This window comes from Saccopteryx leptura, chromosome 6 (genome assembly GCF_036850995.1).
Source record: "Saccopteryx leptura isolate mSacLep1 chromosome 6, mSacLep1_pri_phased_curated, whole genome shotgun sequence".
NCBI lineage: Eukaryota > Metazoa > Chordata > Mammalia > Chiroptera > Emballonuridae > Saccopteryx > Saccopteryx leptura.
This window is the reverse complement of record NC_089508.1, coordinates 186,015,291-186,035,316: the sequence shown is the minus strand read 5'-3', so window position 1 is coordinate 186,035,316 and position 20,026 is coordinate 186,015,291. Positions and strand designations below refer to the sequence as shown.

Below are 20,026 nucleotides of genomic sequence, written 5' to 3'. Positions count from 1 at the left end.
GGTAAATACGTGCATGTTTTTAGCCAGGACTTTAAACAAACTTTACAACTTCTGGAAAGAGTAACAGACTACCAAAGCTGTGAAGGGGTGCTCTTTGGGAGCAAGGAACCCAATCTGCCCATTTTACTTCAGCAAGAGTGTGGAGTCAGCTATCCCGGTGTCTTTGCAAAAATAATACTTTTTATCATTTCAGGAAATTCAGGGCCCTTAAACTTGGAAAAAGGTTAAGTGAATACATAATACACATACCATAGGGTGTGTGTGTGTGGAGTGCTGTGTGTGTGTGGTGTGTGTGTGTGAAGTAGTGTGTGTGTGGTGTGTGTGTGTGGAGTGGTGTGTGTGTGTGGAGTGCTGTGTGTGTGGAGTGTGTGTGTGGTGTGTGTGTGTGGAGTGTGTGGTGTGTGTGTGTGAAGTAGTGTGTGTATATGGTGTGTGGTGTGGCGTGGTTGTGTGTGTGGTGTGTGTGTGTGGAGTGGTGTGTGTGTGTATGGTGTGTGGTGTGGCGTGGTTGTATGTGGTGTGTGTGTGTGGAGTGGTGTGTGTGTGTGGTGTGTGTGTGTGGTGTGTGTGTGTGTTTGTGGAGTGGTGGGTGTGTGTGGAGTGGTGTGTGTGTATGGAGTGGTGTGTGTGAATAAAAAAGAAACCTGATACCTTGTGTTTTCAGATTTCCTAGAGTGCCTCCCCAGGTTTTCAGGACAATTGTTTTAATACTTCAAAAACTGGTTTTGTTGAATTTGTAACTATTCTTACTGACTTTTGTTTGCTTATTTTTTATATTCAATGTAGGTATAGTTTAAATACAATATGTAAGTATAGTAACATTTAAATAAGTTTGATAAATTTATACACCCATGGGCCCATCACTCCAAGGTATTTCAATCATTCCAAAAAGTCCCCTTGGCCTCCATCCTAGTCAATCTGCCTCCACCCCCATCACCTGGCAACCACTGGTCTGCTTTCTGTCACTAGACTGAATTTATCTCTAGAGTTTTCATGTAAGTCGGCTCATACGGTATTCACTTTTCTCTCTCTCTTTTTTTTTTAAAGAGACAGAATGAGAGAGAGGGATAGATGGGGACAGACAGACAGGAATGGAGAGAGATGAGAAGCATCAATCATCAGTTTTTCGTTGTGACACCTTAGTTTTTGCTTTCTCACGTGCCTTGACCGTGGGCCTTCAGCAGACCGAGTAACCCCTTGCTCAAGCCAGCGACCTTGGGTCCAAGCTGGTGAGCTTTGCTCAAACCAGATGAGCCCACGCTCAAGCTGGCGACCTCAGGGGACTCGAACCTGGGTCCTCCACATCCCAGTCCGACGCTCTATCCACTGCGCCACCACCTGGTCAGGCCTTTTTTCTCATTTTGCAATGCCCCATCCCTTCTAGCTTTAAGCTTTCTAGAATTATTATCTGTTGTATATAGATTTACCTATAGCATGTATTCTTTTTTAAAACAATATTTTGATTTATTTTAGTGAGAGAGGAAGGGAGAGAGCGAGAAAGACAGGAACACTGATTTGTTCAATATGTACCCTGACCTGGAATCAAACCAGCAACCTCTGTGCTTCATGACGATGCTCTAACCAACCAAGCTATCTGGCCAGGGCTAGCATATATATTTTTTTTAAGCAGGAGAGAAAGAGACATGAATAGATAGGGACAGACAGACAAGAAAGAAGAGAGATGAGAAGCATCAACTCATAGATGTAGTACTTTAGTTGTTCATTGATTGCTTCTCATATGTGCCTTGACTGGGGGGCTCCAGCTGAGCCAGTGACCCCTTACTCAAGACAGTGAGCTTGGGCTCAAGACAGCAACCTTTGGGCTCAAGATAGTGACCATGGGGTCATGTCTATGGACCCACAGTCAAACCGGCGACCCTGCGCTCAAGCTGGATGAGTCCATGCTCAAGTCAGTGACCTCGAGGTTTCGAACCTGGGTCCTCAGTGTCCCAGGTCAGTGCTCTATCCACTGTGTCACCTCCTGGTCAGGCCTAGCATGTATTTTTTCTTTCTTATTCTTTTTTAAATTACTATTTTTTATTTATTCATTTTAGAGAAGAAAGGCAGAGAGAGAGAGAGAGAGAGAGAGAGAAGGGGAGGAGCAGGAAGCGTCAACTCCCATATATGACTCAACCGGGCAAGTCCAGGGTTTTGAACCGGCAACCTCAGTATTCCAGGTCGACGCTCTATCCACTGCGCCACCACAGGTCAGGCAGCATGTATTCTTTAAGACATAAAACTGCTGCCTGACCAGGCAGTGGTGCAGTGGATAGTGTCGAACTGGAATGCAGAGGGCCCAGGTTCGAGACCCCGAGGTCACCAGCTTGAACGCAGGCTCATCTGGGTTGAGCAAAAGCTCACCAGCTTGGACCCAAGGTCACTGGCTCAAGCAAGAGGTTACTCAGTCTGCTGAAGGCCCGCGGTCAAGGCACATATTAGAAAGCAATCAATGAACAACTAAGGTGTCGCAACGAAAAACTGAGGATTGATGCTTCTCATCTCTCTCCATTCCTGTCTGTCCCTGTCTATCCCTCTCTCTGATTCTCTCTCTCTCTCTGTCCCTGTAAAAAAAAAAAGGACATAAACTGCCATCACAGTGGGAGAGCTCAATACTTCTCTCATAACTGATAGTTCAAGCAAATAAAAATCAGCAGAATGTAAGTGAAACCCATCCTAAGTCAGAGAGCATCTGTTTCTACTCCCATAAAATCAACAAGAGGCCAACTCTGGAGAAACTGCTAACGGACATACGTTAATTCGGCATCGAGCTATAAGAGTACGTATTCTACTCACACATGGATTTACAAAAACTGATCACGTACAAGGCCACAGAATCTCAATAAATTAAACAAAAAAAAAAAGGAATTAGCCTGAGCAGGCGGTGGTGTAATGGATAGAGCGTCAGACTGGGATGCAAAGGACCCAGGTTCAAAACCCCAAGGTCACAGGCTTGAGCACAGGCCCATAAACATGACCACGAGGTCGCTGGCTTGAGCAATGGGTCACTGGCTCGGCTGTAGCCCCCTGGTCAAGGCAAATATGAAAAAGCAAACAACTAAGTAGACTAAGGAGCCGCAGTGAATTGATGCTTCTCATCTCCTTTCCTGTCCCTATCTGTCTCTCTCTTTCTCTGTCACAAAAAAAAAGAAAAAGAAAAGAAAAATTAGACTACATTCTCCAAGGACATTATAAGACATTTTCCAAGGACATTACAAGACAATTAAGTTACATGACAACAAGAAAAAAGTCTACATTTTTTTTTTGTATTTTTTGTATTTTTGTGAAGCTGGAAACGGGGAGAGACAGTCAGACAGACTCCTGCATGCACCTGACCAGGATCCACCCAGCACGCCCACCAGGGGCAACGCTCTGCCCACCAGGGGGTGATGCTCTGCCCCTCTGGGGCGTCGCTCTGCCGCGACCAGAGCCACTCCAGCACCTGGGGCAGAGGCCAAGGAGCCATCCCCAGCGCCCGGGCCATCTTTGCTCCAATGGAGACTTGGCTGCAAGAGGGGAAGAGAGAGACAGAGAGGAAGGAGGGGGGGGTGGAGAAGCAAATGGGCGCCTCTCTTATGTGCCCTGGACGGGAATTGAACCCAGGTCCCCCGCACGCCAGGCCAACGCTCTACCGCTGAGCCAACCGGCCAGGGCCAAAAGTCTACATATTTGCTGACAGCTTGAGAGGCTGTGCTGAGTAGTGGTGAAAAGCAGGTATTCTGAAAATCAAATCATGTATACCTGAAATTAATATAATGTATGACAATTATACCTTACTTTTTTTAAATAAAATTTTTTTTAAAAGCAAGTATTCTTGAGCATGGGTTCAAATCCTGCTTGACTTACTAGGCCTATGTTCTCAGTCAGATTTCTTCCCTTCTGTGCGGCTCACCACACGCAGAATGAGGCTAACAGTGATCGTCACTAACGTCCCGCCTTTCAGACACATAGTAGGACTACTTCCTGGCTCCCTGGTGTCTGAGCCGGTTTATATGACTAGCTAGTGCTGGCAAGCTGGTGCCTGAGCTCTGACCAGAAGTGATGTGTTTGACACCTTCCTGAGTCCTCTTCCCTGGAGCGTCACAGCCGGGGACACTCAGGATAGTGGCTGCTCTAAGCCCAGCAACCTGAGTGACTCAGACTGATGGAGGACCCTCCTCCCCAGCTCCCCACAAACAGAACGGAGGCACTGTCGTGTGAGGAGGAAAAACTCCAGCTGGGCACAGACTTTGGGGGATTTGTTACCTCCACGGAACCCATCCGAGACAGGCATCCCGGCTGACAGAAATGGACCGCCTCTGCGGAAGAACCCAGAGCACACGGCAGTCGGCGAGGGGCCGTGGCAGGTGGCAAAGAGGCCTCTGTAAAAGGATGGTCATTCGTATTATGAAGAACACTCTTGGCCACCCGATAACGTGAAAGGTAGGTTATGTGCCCATGAACATGGGGGTCTCAAGAGAAGTTGAAGAATGAAGTGTTAGTCGCATAGGTTGGCAAGCTTTGTTTGCACTGAATAATTTACTCCAAGAAACAGGTGGGCTCGGGAGAATGGTTGGCTGGTTTGCAAGTGGGAATGCAGGCAGAGGAACAAGGAAGGAAGCAGGGGAGTGACTATGAAGAAGGACTGTGTGGCCCTGGCCGGTTGGCTCAGTGGTACAGCGTCGGCCTGGCGTGCAGGAGTCCCGGGTTCGATTCCCGGCCAGGGCACACAGGAGAAGCGCCCATCTGCTTCTCCACCCCTCCCCCTCTCCTTCCTCTCTCTCTCTCTCTTCTCCTCCCGCAGCCGAGGCTCCACTGGAGCAAAGATGGCCTGGGCGCTGGGGATGGCTCTGTGGCCTCTGCCCCAGGCGCTAGAGTGGCTCTGGATGCAACAGAGCGACGCCCCAGATGGGGCAGACCATCGCCCCCTGGTGGGCATGCCGAGTGGATCCCGGTCGGGCGCATGTGGGAGTCTGTCTGACTGTCTCCCCGTTTCCAGCTTCGGAAAAATGAAAAAAAAAAAAAAGAAGGACTGTGAAATCGTAGGTGAGGAGAGACATGGGGACGTGGGCCGGGGAGGGGAAGGTGTGCGGAAAAGATGGTGTCGGTAGGGTTGGAGGTCCTCATGGGGTTGGACCTGGGGTTCCGGAAGGCAGTGAGGTGGGCACGTAAGTGGGGAGGAAGGAGGTTTGGGTGGGAGAAGGATTAAAACTTGGTGACAGAAATGAGGTCTCCATAAAAGCACCCTCAGCAACTTTTCCCGTGTGACGGAGGAACCCAGCCACCCACAATGGCTACAGCACACCGCCACAATTCTTTTTTCTTTTTTTTTTTTTAAAGATTTTATTTAGAGAGAGAAAGAGAGAAAGGGGGGGTGGACAGGAAGCATCAATTAGTAGTTGCTTCTCATATGTGCCTTGACCAGGAAAGCCCGGGGTTTCGAACCGGCGACCTTAGAGTTTCAGGTCAACACTTTATCCACTGCGCCTCCACAGGTTAGGCAGGCCACAGTTCTTGCGTGATGCTTTCAGACACCCTCAGACAGAGGCTCAGATAGAGAGGCCGTGGGTGGTGAGCCCCGGACCCATAGCCGATGGGGGGTGGGGGGCTTGGTGGTCGCCAGGGAGTGAAAATGGCCAACGTGAGCAATAAGAGAAAAATTAAAAGGGCCAGTGACCTCTTTTTATTATTCTTTCCACAAAAACCCAAACATGTTTTTGCTCAAGAGACAGAAAAGCCCATTCCAACCATCGTCAGGATTGGGAATCCTACTTAGGGTCGGAATGACAAGATAAACACTGTGGAATCTGGCTTGGGCTCAGCTCACCAGGAAGCTGCCGTTCCCAGACCAGACCTGGGCAAGGCCGACGCACTGCTATCTCCACCAGGGGTCCCCAAACTTTTTACACAGGGGGCCAGTTCACTGTCCCTCAGACCGTTGGAGGGCCAGACTATAAAAAAAAAACTATGAACAAATCCCTATGCACACTGCACATATCTTATTTTAAAGTAAAAAACAAAACGGGAACAAATACAATATTTAAAATAAATAACAAGTAAATTTAAATCAACAAACTGACCAGTATTTCAATGGGAACTATGCTCCTCTCACTGACCACCAATGAAAGAGGTGCCCCTTCCGGAAGTGCTGCGAGGGCCGGATAAATGGCCTCAGGGGGCCGCATGTGGCCCGCGGGCCGTAGTTTGGGGACCCCTGATCTCCACAGTGGGTCATAGTCAAGGGCTCGAGGCTTCTGGCTGATAACTATGTTCCTATCCATCACCCCCATTTCTTTTTTTTTTTTTTTTTATAAACTTTTTATTTTTATTTTATTTATTCATTTTTAGAGAGGAGAGAGAGAGAGAGACAGAAAGGGAGAGAGAGAGGAGAGAGAGAGACAGAGAGAGAGAAGGGGGGAGGAGCTGGAAGCATCAACTCCCATATGTGCCTTGACCAGGCAAGCCCAGGGTTTCGAACCGGCAACCTCAGCATTTCCAGGTCAACGCTTTATCCACTGCGCCACCACAGGTCAGGCCATCACCCCCATTTCTAGGCTTCCTCACCTGGGGCCTGGACAGAGGTCTCCTTCAGGCACCTCTGTTTCCGGGAAGGAATGGGGGGACGACCTTGAAGATGCTTTTTCCTCTCCGACTCAGGGCTCAGAGCTTCCCCACTCCTAGCCTTTCCCCCTCGTTCCCAAACCACCCACCTCGGGGGCCATAAGACGCCGGAGCCTTTTCTTTGGGGCCCCTCACCAGTGAGCTGACCCCCATAAGAGCACCTGACCCTCCACTAAGGCGCCCCATTCTGTGGGAAAGACAGAATGGAGTGGGGGGGGGGAGGTTGGGCAGCAATCTCTCCAGTTTCAGCCTCTTCTGATTCCATGGGACTAAGAACAGATGGTCCCCAGCTCACGATGGGGTTATCTCCTGATAAACCCATCAGAAGTTAATCACATCAGAGACTGAAAATGCACTCAAGACCCCTAACCTGCCGAACAGCCCGGCCTACCTCCAAGGTGCTCAGAACACTCTCTCACCTGAGTGTCCGGGTGGGCAACGCCATCGACCACGGGGCTGTTGTATACTGAAGCGCTGCCGACCTGGCGTGCTCACTGGACGCTGGACCGAGACCGACAGTCGCAGTGGTTGTACGAGTGCTCGCCACTGACGCGCACAGCGGAACGCACCGGGCACGCAGACGGCCGTTTTGTAGACGTAACAGGGTGGAAAACACACAACAGACAGCACCCAGAGACACGCTGGCGCCGTGGCACCCGGCGGAATGTCGCGGGGCCGACGGGGCGTGCCGCCGGCAGCATCACGACAGAGCATCACACACGGCGCATCAACAACCCGGGAAAGGGCGAGTTCGGAAACCTGAAGCACCGTTTCTACTGGACACGGAGAGCTTTCACACTAGTGAAGTCACAGCAGCGTGAACTGGGGACCGCCTGCAAACACAACTCTCAGTTTTTGGCTCTTTGCTTTCTGAACGGCCCCGACACCTGGCCGGGCGCCCTCTCTCGGCTCAGCGGAGCTGCCGACCCACGCGCTCCACACGCAGCACGCCAGAACCTTGTTTACCCGCACCGACGGCAACCCTCCTTTGTGGAATCCAGGGAGCAGCCCGTGCCGCGTCCCAGCGGCCCCAGGGACTAGCCGGCGCTGCAGAAAAGCTCAGCTGTCGCTCAAAATACTGTCCTGAGTCTGCCTTTCCCAGCGAGAGACAAGAATGGCATAGGATTTTGACTAGTGGGAGTCAGCCCTGCCTGCCCCCCGCACATTAGAATCACCTGGGCGACTCATAAGCATCATGGAAGCCAGGCCTGCCTTATTGAGCGTCTGACTGTAACTGCACTGACTCAGAGAAGGGGAGACGGGTCTGCTCCGTCATGTCCCGAATCTTCCACTAGCTGCTCTACCTTGTCTGATCCCTGTACCACCGGGCAAGAAGTTCACAGGAACAATGGCGGTGCCCCACCACCGCCATCCAGGAGCCTACGCCCACTACCTTCTGGATTAAGCTTCATGCTGAGCCTGGCTCCATAGTCTTCCCAGAGCAGTCCTGCCTGCCAAGACGGAACCACCTTCCCCATCTGCAGCTCCAGTCCCAGGGGGCGACTTCAGGGAGGCTGTCTGAAGGGCACAGAAAGTCCCCTTGGACTTGAGGCCTGGGAGTCTACAGACCTGGCTGGGGAGGCCTCCCAGGGTGTGGGACGGACCGGAGTCGGGAGAGAAAGGGACTGGCCACCGCCAGGCCACACAGATGTCTGGGGAAGCCCGGACACCTGTTCATTTCACAGCAGTTCATTAATTTCAATGTTTACGTTTCAGTATTTTCTGGTGTATTTGTCCTCATTGTCAGTTTTAAAACAATACATTTTAAAATCAAATAAACACTATGTCTAGGATGTAAGTGCTCAACGAACAGGAAGGTAGAAGAATCCAAACGTACTCACCGTGGCTCAGGCGTGCGACAGCGTGTTGTCACCGTGGCTCAGGCGTGCGACAGCGTGTTCTGTCTGTAGCAGGGTTGCAGCCAGGAGAGAAACTACCGACTTAAAAAAGGTGGTTTCTTCTGGTTTAAAATAGTCCAGTTTGCGTAGCAGTCCGTTTCTTCGGGGTTTCTCCCTCCCCATGCTCCCTCCCTTCACCCGGGGGAGGCGTCTGCGCAGGGGGCAGTGAGGCAGGGTGGGAGCTCAGTCTGCAGGTCCTTCCCGTTGGCTCCTGCCGACTCCCTTGGGCTCGAGGTCCGCCTCCCGTGTTTTTAAACATCAGCCTCCACCTCGTTGCACCTGCCGTGGAAGTGATTGCAGCTGGCCACCCACAGAGGCCGGGCCGGGCCGGGCCGGGTTCAATCCCAGCTCCTGCCCCAGCTGCTCATACTCCGAAACTCACCAGCAAGTTCCATCAGCTCCCAGCGTGAACTAGACCTCTCAGAAGCCCTACTGAGCGCCTCGCCACATCAACACGCAACCCCTGGCCGTTATGCTAACTCCCAGTTCTCAGCTCCCTTGTTATCTTATATGGGCGTGAAGAGGAAAGACAGGAGGGAAGAACTCGCTGAGCTCTGCGCGGTCACCTCACGTTGCACACGGTCGGTTCTCACGAGCCGGTACGGCAGGCTCTCTAGCTGAAAGTTCCCATCCAGCCCTAGTGTTACGGGCTGACTTGTTGTGTTCCCCCAAATTCAAATGTTGAGGCTCTAACCCTCAATGTGATTGTATTTGGAGATGGGGACTTTAAGAAGGTAACTAAAAATTTTTTTTATTTATTTATTCATTTTAGAGAGGAGAGGGAGAGACAGAGAGAGAGAGAGGAGAGACAGAGAGAGAGAAGGGGGAGGAGTTGGAAGCATCAACTCCCATATGTGCCTTGACCAGGCAAGCCCAGGGTTTTGAACCGGCGACCTCAGCATTTCCAGGTCGACGCTTTTATCCCCTGCGCCACCACAGGTCAGGCAGAAGGTAACTAAAATTTAATGAGATCATATGGGGGGGGGGGGCTAATTTGATATGTGTCCTTATAAGAGAGACACCAGAAATATCTCTTCCCTCCTTTCTCTCTCTCCCTCCTCTATTTCTCCTCCTTTATTCTCTTGTTCTCTTCCCCTCTTTCTCTGTTTGTCCCCCACTCCATCTCTCTCAGCCTCTCTCTTCCCCCAATGCACACCGAGAAAAGGTCACGTGAAGACACAGGGAGAAGGCAGCCGTCAACAACGCCAGGAGAAAGGCTTCACCAGAAACCAACCCTGCTGGCAACCTGACCTCGGGCGTCCCGCCTCCTGCACTGTGTGAAGGTAAGTGTCTCTTGTTTAAGCCACCCAGACTGTCGTATTTCGTCATGACAGCCTGAGCAGTCTGAGATTCCCTAGAGATCCCCAGGTAATGCCTTCTGGGAACTCAAACATTCTCAGTGGGAGAACTACCCTTGCTTTGCAGGGTTGTGATGCAGATTTCACACTCTTTATGGAAATGCCTGGTTTGGGTTTTTGTAGACATTGAGTCCAGTCACCCCTTTCTTCCTGAGTCAGTCTGGCCAAGAACTCGGAACTGTAGTTCTCTCTCTTCTTTGTAGCTTTTTGTGGGTGTGGTGGTGGGGGCACTCAGGGGAGGCTGCCTTTTTAAAAATTTTAGCATATCCTCTTGTTTTTGGTTCAAAAAAGTTTGTGCTCAGAAAATGCAGACTAACCACAGCCCAAGCACATCCTTCGGCCCCCCTCTCCAAATGAGGTATTAGTGAGCAGTCAATCCTGGACTGCATGTCCACGACCCGGGCAATTGGCAGTGGGCAGTTTTCAAACGTGAGAGAAGAAAGAAACGAAAGGCCTTACTAGGGTCGCGTTCTGGAGCATGCCCAGCTCTCCCGGGTTTGCTCACTCTCCTCGGAGAACCGTAACAAATCGCACTGGGTCCAGCCACTCAAGGTCTGTGGGACATGCCCTCAGAGAGGGGCACTTTCTGGAAGTTGCCGGTTGTTTCTGACACTTGCTGATGCCACTTGGGGTGTGTTATGCCTCACAGAGGGAATAGTTTTCGAAGGTGGATCCACTTCCTACCCCGCTGCCTTGTTTTGATATTTTGAAATCTAAGAAAAGGGTAGCACAGCCTGACCTGTGGTGGCGCAGTGGATAAAGTGTCGACCTGGAATGCTGAGGTCACCGGTTCAAAGCCCTGGGGTTTGCTGGTCAAGGCACATATGACGAGCAATCAATGAACCACTAAAGTGAAGCAACTATGAATTGACACTTCTTGCTTCACCCTTTCCCCTGTAAAATCAATAAATAACATCTTTTTTTAAAAAAAGAGGTAGCACAGGGAGGCGGGACAGAGAAAACAATGCGGGGGTGGGGGTCTGTGTCTGTCCTGTGCTCAGATTTGCGGTCTGTCCAGTGTGGACCATGTGGGGCAGTGGTAAGATCCCACTGGTGTAGAGGAAACAGCAGTGGATTAGAGCCCCATACTGGCATTTAAGTTCCATCTCCTTACAGGCTGTGTAAACCCGTGTAAGCAGCTTACCTTCAGAAGCCACGTTGCTTTGCATGTGAAACGGGAAATGGTAACAAAGCCATCTCCGGGCTGGGGTGGTGATTAGACAGTACACAAGGGGAATGCAGAAGGGCCCAGCTGAAGAGCAAAGTACAGAATGGAACGTACATGGTGGTTAGGACTCTGGTTTGCAGCCAGACAGCCTGGGTGTGTCAGGCTGGAGCGCTGTCTGCCTTTATCTAACGCCACTCCCTGGAGTGACCTGTGACTTGGCCAAGTATACGAAGTGCCCCAGTTCCAAGGGCCACTTTACCAGCTCCTTGCAATTCCGCAGCTCTCCCTGCCCCCTCCACCCCCAGTGACGAGGAAGCATGTGTGGACGGGGTTGAAGAGCCAGGGCCTTTAGTGATTAGAGTAAGCACAGGCCACAGGCTGTTCCTTGTTGGGCCCCCTTCACCCGCTGTGGTCAAGATTGGGGATGTGAAGATTTGGGGATTGTTACTGCAGCAAAACCCAATTTGGCCTCACTGATACACCTGGATATTGTTTATGCCATTTAAAAATTTTATTTATGGGCCCTGGCTGGTTGGCTCAGTGGTAGAGCGTGAGCCTGGCATGCAGGAGTCCCGGGTTCGATTCCCGGCCAGGGCACACAGGAGAAGCGCCCATTTGCTTCTCCACCCCTCCCCCTCTCCTTCCTCTCTGTCTCTCTCTTCCCCTCCTGCAGCCAAGGCTCCATTGGAGCAAAGTTAGCCCGGCACTGAGGATGGCTCTATGTGGCCTCTGCCTCAGGCGCTAGAATGGCTCTGGTTGCAACAGAGCAACACCCCAGATGGGCAGAACATCGCCCCCTGGTGGGCGTGCCGGGTGGATCCCGGTGGGCGCATGCAGGAGTCTGACTGACTGCCTCCCTGTTTCCAGCTTTAGAAAAATACAAAAAAAAAAGAAAGAAAAAAATATTATTTATGCTGTTTAATAGGAAAACGAAAGAAAAACAACCCACAAAGAAAACATCCATAGGTAACACCGAACACACAGTCTTGGGCAGGTCTCAGGGACGAGCGGCTAATACCGAACACACAGTCTTGGGCAGGTCTCAGGGACGAGCAGCTAATACCAAATGCACAGTCTTGGGCAGGTCTCAGGGATGAGCGGCTAATACCGAACACACAGTCTTGGGCAGGTCTCAGGGACGAGCGGCTAATACCGAACGCACAGTCTTGGGCAGGTCTCAGGGACGAGCGGCTAATACCGAACGCACAGTCTTGGGCAGGTCTCAGGGACGAGCGGCTAATACCGAACACACAGTCTTGGGCAGGTCTCAGGGACGAGCGGCTAATACCGAACGCACAGTCTTGGGCAGGTCTCAGGGACCAGGGATGAGCGGCTAATACCGAACGCACAGTCTTGGGCAGGTCTCAGGGACGAGCGGCTGGTGCTACTTGCTGGTGCTCTTGGGAAGGGGCCTGTAGACCCCGACCACCACGGCGTGGTCCCTCTCGTAGGGCTCCAGCGTCAGCTGCTCCTGCGGCTTTAGGTTCTCCTGCTGCAGCTTCCTCACCTCAGAAGCAAACACGGCCTCTGCGGACGCGGTCGAGTCGATGCAGTTGGCCTTGATGGAGATGAGAAAATGGCCGCCGTTGCGCAGGAAGGTGTGGGCATTCAGAGCCACGATGCGGGACTGGTCCGGCTGGGCCACGTCGGCGAAGATCACGTCCACCATCCCGACGAGCATGCGGTACTTGAGCGGGTGCCGGGCATCTTCCAGGATCGGAATGATGTTGGTTCGCTGCTTGGCCACGTTGACCAGGTCGCGGCCGGCGCGGTGGGAGAACTCGACCGCGTAGACCAAGCCTTCGGGGCCGATGATGTCGGAGACGTGGGAGACCGTGGTCCCCGAGGCGGCGCCCAGGTACAGCACTCTGGATTTGGGCTTGATGTGGATCTGGTCGACCCCGCCCAGGATGGCGGCGGCCAGCTTGGAGCGGAAGGGGTTCCAGATGCGGTACTCCACCTTCACGCCGCCCTCAGGCACCGTGACGCGCCGCTCGCCGTACACCGACTGGCCCGGCACCATGTTCAGCGTGACCAGCGCGTCCTCCGCCCCGCGGTAGATGAAGACGCCCTCGTGCCTGTGCGGCTCCACCGACACCGCGTAGCCCTTCCTGCGGCGGTTTTTGTTCCTGGCCATGCCACCGCGCCGCGACCCGCCGCCGCCACCACCGCCGCCGCCGCCGCCGCCACCGCCACGGCCACGGCCCCTGCTGTCCCCGCTGCCACTGCGCCCCCGGCCCCGGTTGCCTCCGAAGCCACGCGTCCACGACCCGAAGCCGCCCCTGCCTCCCGAGCCGCCGCCGCCATCCCCTCCGCCTCCTTTGGCGCCGCCTCGCCCTCCGCCCCAGCGGCTGCCCCCGCCGCCCCCACCACCCCCGCGGACCCCGGACCTGCCCCCTCGCGAGCTCGCCATTGACTTCATGGCACGCCCTGGGCGGCTGGCGGCGGCTGGCAGTGGCGCTGGTCAGAACCAGCTCTGCCGCAGTCCCTGCGCCTCGAGAGTCACGCTTTCACGCAGTGACTGCCGTGATTGCATCACACCCGCTTTGGCGACCCTGAAGCCCCGGAAGCCCCTTTTCCCTAACCGCGCGCAGACGCAGGCTGCTCACCCCTCCGCTCCCCCGTCTCCTGCTTTCTCCGGGGATCCTGGGACTCAGGGGAGTGGGTGTCTCCTCCGCAGGACAGGAGGAGACGAGCATGGGCTTCAGTCCTTGCTGTGCTTCTCGCTTCCTGTGTGGTCTCAGGAGGCTTACCTGACCTGACCCTCTCTGCTGATCTGGTTTGAACTTGAGCACGTTTCTTGAGCTATCTGCTTCTCTTCATCCCACCTGCAAACCAGAACCTGCCTCAAAGGCTGGTCTTAAAGCACCGCATACACTTACCCTGGCACATGCTATGTGCTTTTATAAGCGTTATCTCTATTTTTTTTAAATGTATTTCTTTTGGTCAGTCTTTTTATTGAGGTATAGTTTACATACCACAAAAGTGCCTTTTTTTTTTTTTAATTTTAGAGAATAAAATTTAATGGGGTGACATTGATCAATACGAGTACATAGCTTTCAGGTAAACATTTCCAGAGCATTTGAACCGCGGATTGTGCTGTGTGCACACCACCCAAAGTCAGGTCATTGTCTGTCACTGCATTTTTGTCCCTTGTGTTGTTTTAAATAAACATATTGCTGTTAGAGCTTTTGCCCCATGAGCATGGCTCTAGCACTCTTATTCAAGGTTGGTGGGATTGCAGTTTGGTACACATACTCGAAAAAGCACACACAATGAAACTAAAATTCCACTTAGTAACTTTGAAAATTTTATTCTAAAGGGATGACTGCTGCCATGACTACTGATGGTAGTACTAGAGCAAGGACGATGATGGCGGGTAGTGGTGACGACCACGGTTGTCATGGAAGTGGTGGTGGAGCCAAGATGAAGCAGACTAGTCCAAGAGATAGACATACTTAGGAGTTAAATTTCCAGGACTTTCTGACAGACTGGATACAGGAAGTCAGCGAGGAAAATTCCAAGCCCGGGACTGCCAGGAAGAGGGGGTCCCCTGCTGTGGATAGCTGGCTGCAGCCCCGACTGCCCTCTGTCAGCTCTGCTCTTCCCATCAACTGTGCTGCGTCCCAGAACTTGCTCTGGGAACACGGGGCAGTAAGAAACGATTCTTCGGCGTGAATAAGTCAGAGCCCTAAATCCTATAATATGCCGCAGCCAGGACAAAAATCTCATGTTTGCCTGACCTGTGGTGGAGCAGTGGATAAAGTGTCGACCTGGAACGCTGAGGTTGCTGGTTCAAAACCCTGGGCTTGCCTGGTCAAGGCACATACGGGAGTTGATGCTTCCTGCTCCTCCCTTCTCTCTCTCTCTCTCTCCTCTCTAAAATGAATAAATTAATAAGTCTTTAAAAAAAAACAAAAAAAAATCTCATGTTCTGAATTCTAGTTTATCCTTCAAAAATCCGCTTTCAGACTGCAGTATCTTTTGAGTATAAAAAAAGAACCACCGGAGGTACCAAGGACAGCAAACATGCCAACACAGAAGCGTGCGCATTTGATCAGCACCATGGACAGTGACACCAACCCAGCTGTTTTAGCTACTAGACCTGGCGCTGGGGCCCATGCAAGAGCTGGGGAAGGTGTAACTGCAGGACCACCCTGTTAGAGGGCTTCAAAATGTAGCTAGCTGGTGTGTGCACGCTACAAATTAATGTATATAATCCCCATAAAAATACAGTGAGTCTAACTGGGCTCTCCTTCAATCCATTACATCTTTTGCAAGCACTGTCTATGCTATACCTGTCGTGAAACAGCTGGCCAATTTAGAAATGCAGAGTGTGCCAATACAAAGCAAAAATTTATTTATGATCTCAGGTACTTTCATTAACTTCAATAAAATTTCTGACTCAACTGAATATTACTTAACCAATTTTCTAGGATAGAAATTTGCTGGCCATGTGGGCTGACACTGACCAAGAAGCAATGTCAAAGGCTGACAGGAAAAACAAACATGAAATTGCTTCTGATACAGATGAACTTGACGTTCTCTCTCCCAGATACCCTTCATGCCCTGTCTAAATCCTGTGAGAATTAATTGTTCAATGGTTGGGGGGGGGGGTCGGGGCAAAGGACTCCTTTACCCCATCATACGCAGCGTCATTTCTCTATGACCTCATTTGTGCCACTGGTTTGCTCTGCTCGGCTGCTTTCTATGTATGTGAGTCAACAGGGAACCCCCAAGTATAGGCACAAGGATGGAAAGGGCATATTTGGGCTAGGGTGGATCTCATACTCCTCTTTGACCCCCGGAAACTCCAAACGACCCCTTTGTGGCCTCTAGATTTCTTTTGCCAGTGGGTCCAATCAGAGCCTGACAGAAGCTTTTCCTGAAACAACCCATGACCCCTTGTTAGCCCTAAGTCACTACTGACTGCACTTCAGCTTCCTTTAGAATTTCACTTTGGCCTGTCGACTCTTAAGAATTTCTATGAAGATAGGGAAAATCAAAGGCTTCCAGAAATAATTAGAATAAAGTTGACCCCTCCTCTTAATTCTGTTCCCATTGAAAAGTTCTCCTAGGCCCTGGCCTCGGCCTGGCGTGCAGAAGTCCCGGGTTCGATTCCCGGCCAGGGCACACAGGAGAAGCGCCCATCTGTTTCTCCACCCCTCCCCCTCTCCTTCCTCTCTGTCTCTCTCTTCCCCTCCCGCAGCCGAGGCTCCATTGGAGCAAAGATGGCCCGGGCGCTGGGGATGGCTCCTTGGCCTCTGCCCCAGGCGCTAGAGTGGCTCTGGTCGCAACAGAGCGACACCCCGGAGGGGCAGAGCATCGCCCCCTGGTGGGCGTGCCGGGTGGATCCCGGTCAGGCGCATGCAGGAGTCTGTCTGACTGTCTCTCCCCGTTTCCAGCTTCAGAAAAATACAAAAAAAAAAAAAAAAAAAGTTCTCCTAGATCAGTGGTTCTCAACCTTTCTAATGCCATGACCCCGCAATACAGTTCCTCATGTTGCAGTGACCCCCAAACCAAAAAATAATTTTGGTGGCTACTTCATAACTGTAATTTTGCTACAGTTATGATTCGGAATGTATATACCTGATATTACGTATTTTCCGATGGCTTTAGGCGACCCCGCTGGGGTCGCGACCCACAGGTTAAGAACCGCTGTCCTAGATGTTAGAAGACTGGAAGTCATTTTAATAAAAATGAAAATTGATTTTTACTTTTCCAGCTTTGCTGAGGTAAAAATTAACATGCAACATTGTGTAAATTTAGGGTGTACATGATTTGATATGTGCATAGACAGTATTACAAAATACCATAATAAAGTTTGTTAATACATCCATCCCTTCACATATTTTGTGTAAGCGGTGAGAACTTTTAAAGTCTACTCTCTTAGCAACTTTTAACTATACAGTACACTATTCTTAGCGATAGTCACCACGCTGTACCTTACATCCCCAGACCCATTCATCTGTAACTGGAAGTCTGTACCTTTCTACCACCACACCCTGCCTCTGGCAGCCACCAATCTGTTTCTGAGTACGGTTTTTTAGATCCAGAGAAGCATAATCATACAGTATTTATCTTTCTCTCTGACTTATTTCACTTAGCAGAATGCCTCCAAGTTCATCCATGTTGTCACAAAGGACAGGACATCCTTTTTTATGGCTAAGTAGTATTCCATTACATACGCATCCATGCTGTTATATATACACACATACATAGTATGTAGATTGTTTCTGTATCTTGTTTATGATAAATAACGCTGCAATGAATACGGAGGTACAGATCTCTGAGACAGTGATTCTATTTTCTTTGGGTAGATATCCAGAGTAGAACGGCTGGACTATCAGGTAGTCCTATCATTAAGTTTTGAGGAATCACCACGCTGTTTTTCAAAGTGTTTAAATTAACCTTTCCAACAGTGAATAAGGGTTCCATTCTCTCCACATCTCCAGTTTCTAGTTTTTTTCATTATGGACCATATTTTCTTTCTCTGCCTCATAATTTTTGTTATTGAAAACTGGACATTTTGAATATTTTAGTGTGGCATCTCGGGATTTCAGGTTCTCCTACCGCTTCAGGGACTGTTACTGTCGCTTGTAGTTGTTTGGTGACTTTCATCTACACAGCCCTGGACATGCACATGGCTTTCTAGATACTGTACCCAGAAAATGTCAGAACTTCAAAAGTCCTTATTCCTCCAAAGCATCTCATTCCCCAGCCTTTCTTCCCAAGTTCTGTAGTTAAGTCTTTTGTTTTCACCAAATGTTATCCGCTGCCCCAGACAGCAGCAACTAAGTGTTTGCCTGCAAATGTTTTAGAGGAATGCCTTCTAGGAAACCATATTTGTACTGGAGGAGTTGTGAGTTAGGTAAAACAAAGGCAACCCCTTTGAGCTGGCACACTAAGGAGCTGCCACAGCCCAAAAGAAACAATCCCTTGACAATCAGCTCCCCTGTACTCACTGCAGTACTGGGATACTCACGGGGAATGTGGCCTTATCTTCAAAGCCACTGCTGAGCTGGGAGAGGGAAATAAGACCAGGCAAGTTAAAATGCCACAGAGCTCTCCATTCTCACCAAGATTCCCGCTGTTTTCTCTTGATCATGTTTCCCTGGTTACCGCAAGCTTTTAGTTTCCAGAGTTCTGAAAAATTTTGATTGTGACAGGTTTTGCTAGTTTTCTATTCCTTTTATGGAGGGCCAGACCTCTGACATTCCCTTATTCTACCATTTTTTCCCTGAAGTTTGTATATGAAAGATTTAAAGAACTATCCAAAAAACTGCAGATATCACATATGTTCAAGTGCACATGAAGCATTTATAGAAACTGAACAAGTGCTGGGTTGTAAAGCAAGTCTCAACGATTTCACAGACTTGAAACAATACATTTTAGATAGGAATGTGCTATTTTCCAACTATAAAGGAATTAAGATATAACAATTAAAAAGACAATTAGAATCTGGCAGCCGGCCAGTTACTAAAGTGCATGTCAGAGTTATAGGATGTCAGGGTTGTAAGGCAGGGACATTAGACATGCTCTAGTCTGCCCCTCCCCTGTCCCACCCCTTTTCCAGGAGAGTGAGGGTCAGAGGTCACACAGGGAGCTGCTGGCCAAGCTCGGTCTTTATCGTATCCCAGCATTCTCAACCCAATGCTTGGACACAAGCTGCTTCAAGCCCTCCCTTGTCCACTGAGGTCTGTCTGCTACTAGTCACTCTCTCCCCAATCAGATCCTTCCCCTGAGCTTGCTTTTCTGACAGTTTTTGTCTCCCCCAAAGACTAACACATTAAAGAGACCAACCAATCAGAGCTTCATTATTTCCTAAGGGAAGGTTTCTGATATTACCTATGTTACCGATGGTATTTGTATTTCCATACTTTCTAGTAACACGTCTTAAAGATGAACTAATCAGATGCAGTTACTGTCTCAGGAAGCTGAGACCAATTTGTCAGTATATGAACTATGTAACTATAACCTTTGGTGAGTTTAACACTCCCATGGAGTTTCGTTACTTCCTTCTATTTCTCATTGAATGCCGTTTCTTACCCATAGCGTTTCCTGGATCTTCTGACCACGGACTGGACAGGACAAGCAGGCTGCCTCTGCAGTCAGCAGCCTAGAAGACACTGCGTAGCCTCCCCCGTTTCTCGGAGGCGCTGTGATCTGATATGGACACGTCAAACTTTTACATACCTGTTTGTTTGTAACTGGTCCCCACTGTTACAGCTCATGAAAGATCATCTCTAAGGTTCCTTTGAGTTTTGAGACCCTTGGAAACAGCACGGAGCGATACCATTCATGTTTGTTAAGCACTGTTTCTTCAAGTATCGTGTTAGCTTCTCCCTGTGATTCCCATTTCAGCGCTGTGTTGGCAGTTTACAGTAACTACCACCCCAACCATCACTACTAGCACCCCTTCTGCTGAGCCCCTCAGTGTCATAAAGAAATGTCTACCTTGTCTTGCTAGCAGAACTCATCACGGAGTGAATAGACCAAGCTCACGGAATGCATCTTGATTGCTCTAAGCAAGTCATTGGCAATCTTATTCTTCTTTGCGTAGATATTCCAGTTTTCCCAGCTTCCCTTGCAACTAGGATCGGCATACGACTAATGAGATGTTGAGTTAATCTGGAACTTCAGGAAATGTGTGGGCTTGCCACTTCCCCTGAGCCCAGACCTGCTCTGCTGCCAGAACCACCTTTTGCTAAATAGAAAGAGCTTAACTTTGGGAGTCAGACATACAGGGAGATGAATCTCAGTCTTGTTCCTAAGCAATCAGGGCAAATTCTTCACTTCTGCAGAACCTCAGCTCTGTCGCTTGTTAAATAGGGTAAGTGTCTACACTAGGACAATGGAGTAAGGAATAAATGGGACAATAAAGGTGCGAAAAGGTCATGGGGCCTCTGGTAGCATCCAATCAATGGGATTTCTTATCTAATTAAAATGACTGAAAACAGCTGCCCACGCCGATGGGCACTCCCCTCTCCCGTGGTGCACGAACC

General features: G+C 50.2%; 1 protein-coding gene across 1 annotated transcript; it reads right to left on the bottom strand.

Annotated features, from left to right (window-relative positions):
* Positions 1-11,924: 11,924 nt before the first annotated feature.
* Positions 11,925-19,950, bottom strand: FBLL1 (fibrillarin like 1). The gene is made up of 3 exons (XM_066341584.1): positions 19,071-19,950; positions 18,007-18,042; positions 11,925-13,849 (listed from the first exon to the last, which is right to left on the bottom strand). The coding sequence occupies exon 3, from the start codon at positions 13,441-13,443 to the stop codon at positions 12,406-12,408; it is 1,038 nt and encodes a 345-aa protein (XP_066197681.1). The 5' UTR covers positions 13,444-13,849; positions 18,007-18,042; positions 19,071-19,950; the 3' UTR covers positions 11,925-12,405.
* Between the last annotated feature and the right edge of the window lie 76 nt (positions 19,951-20,026).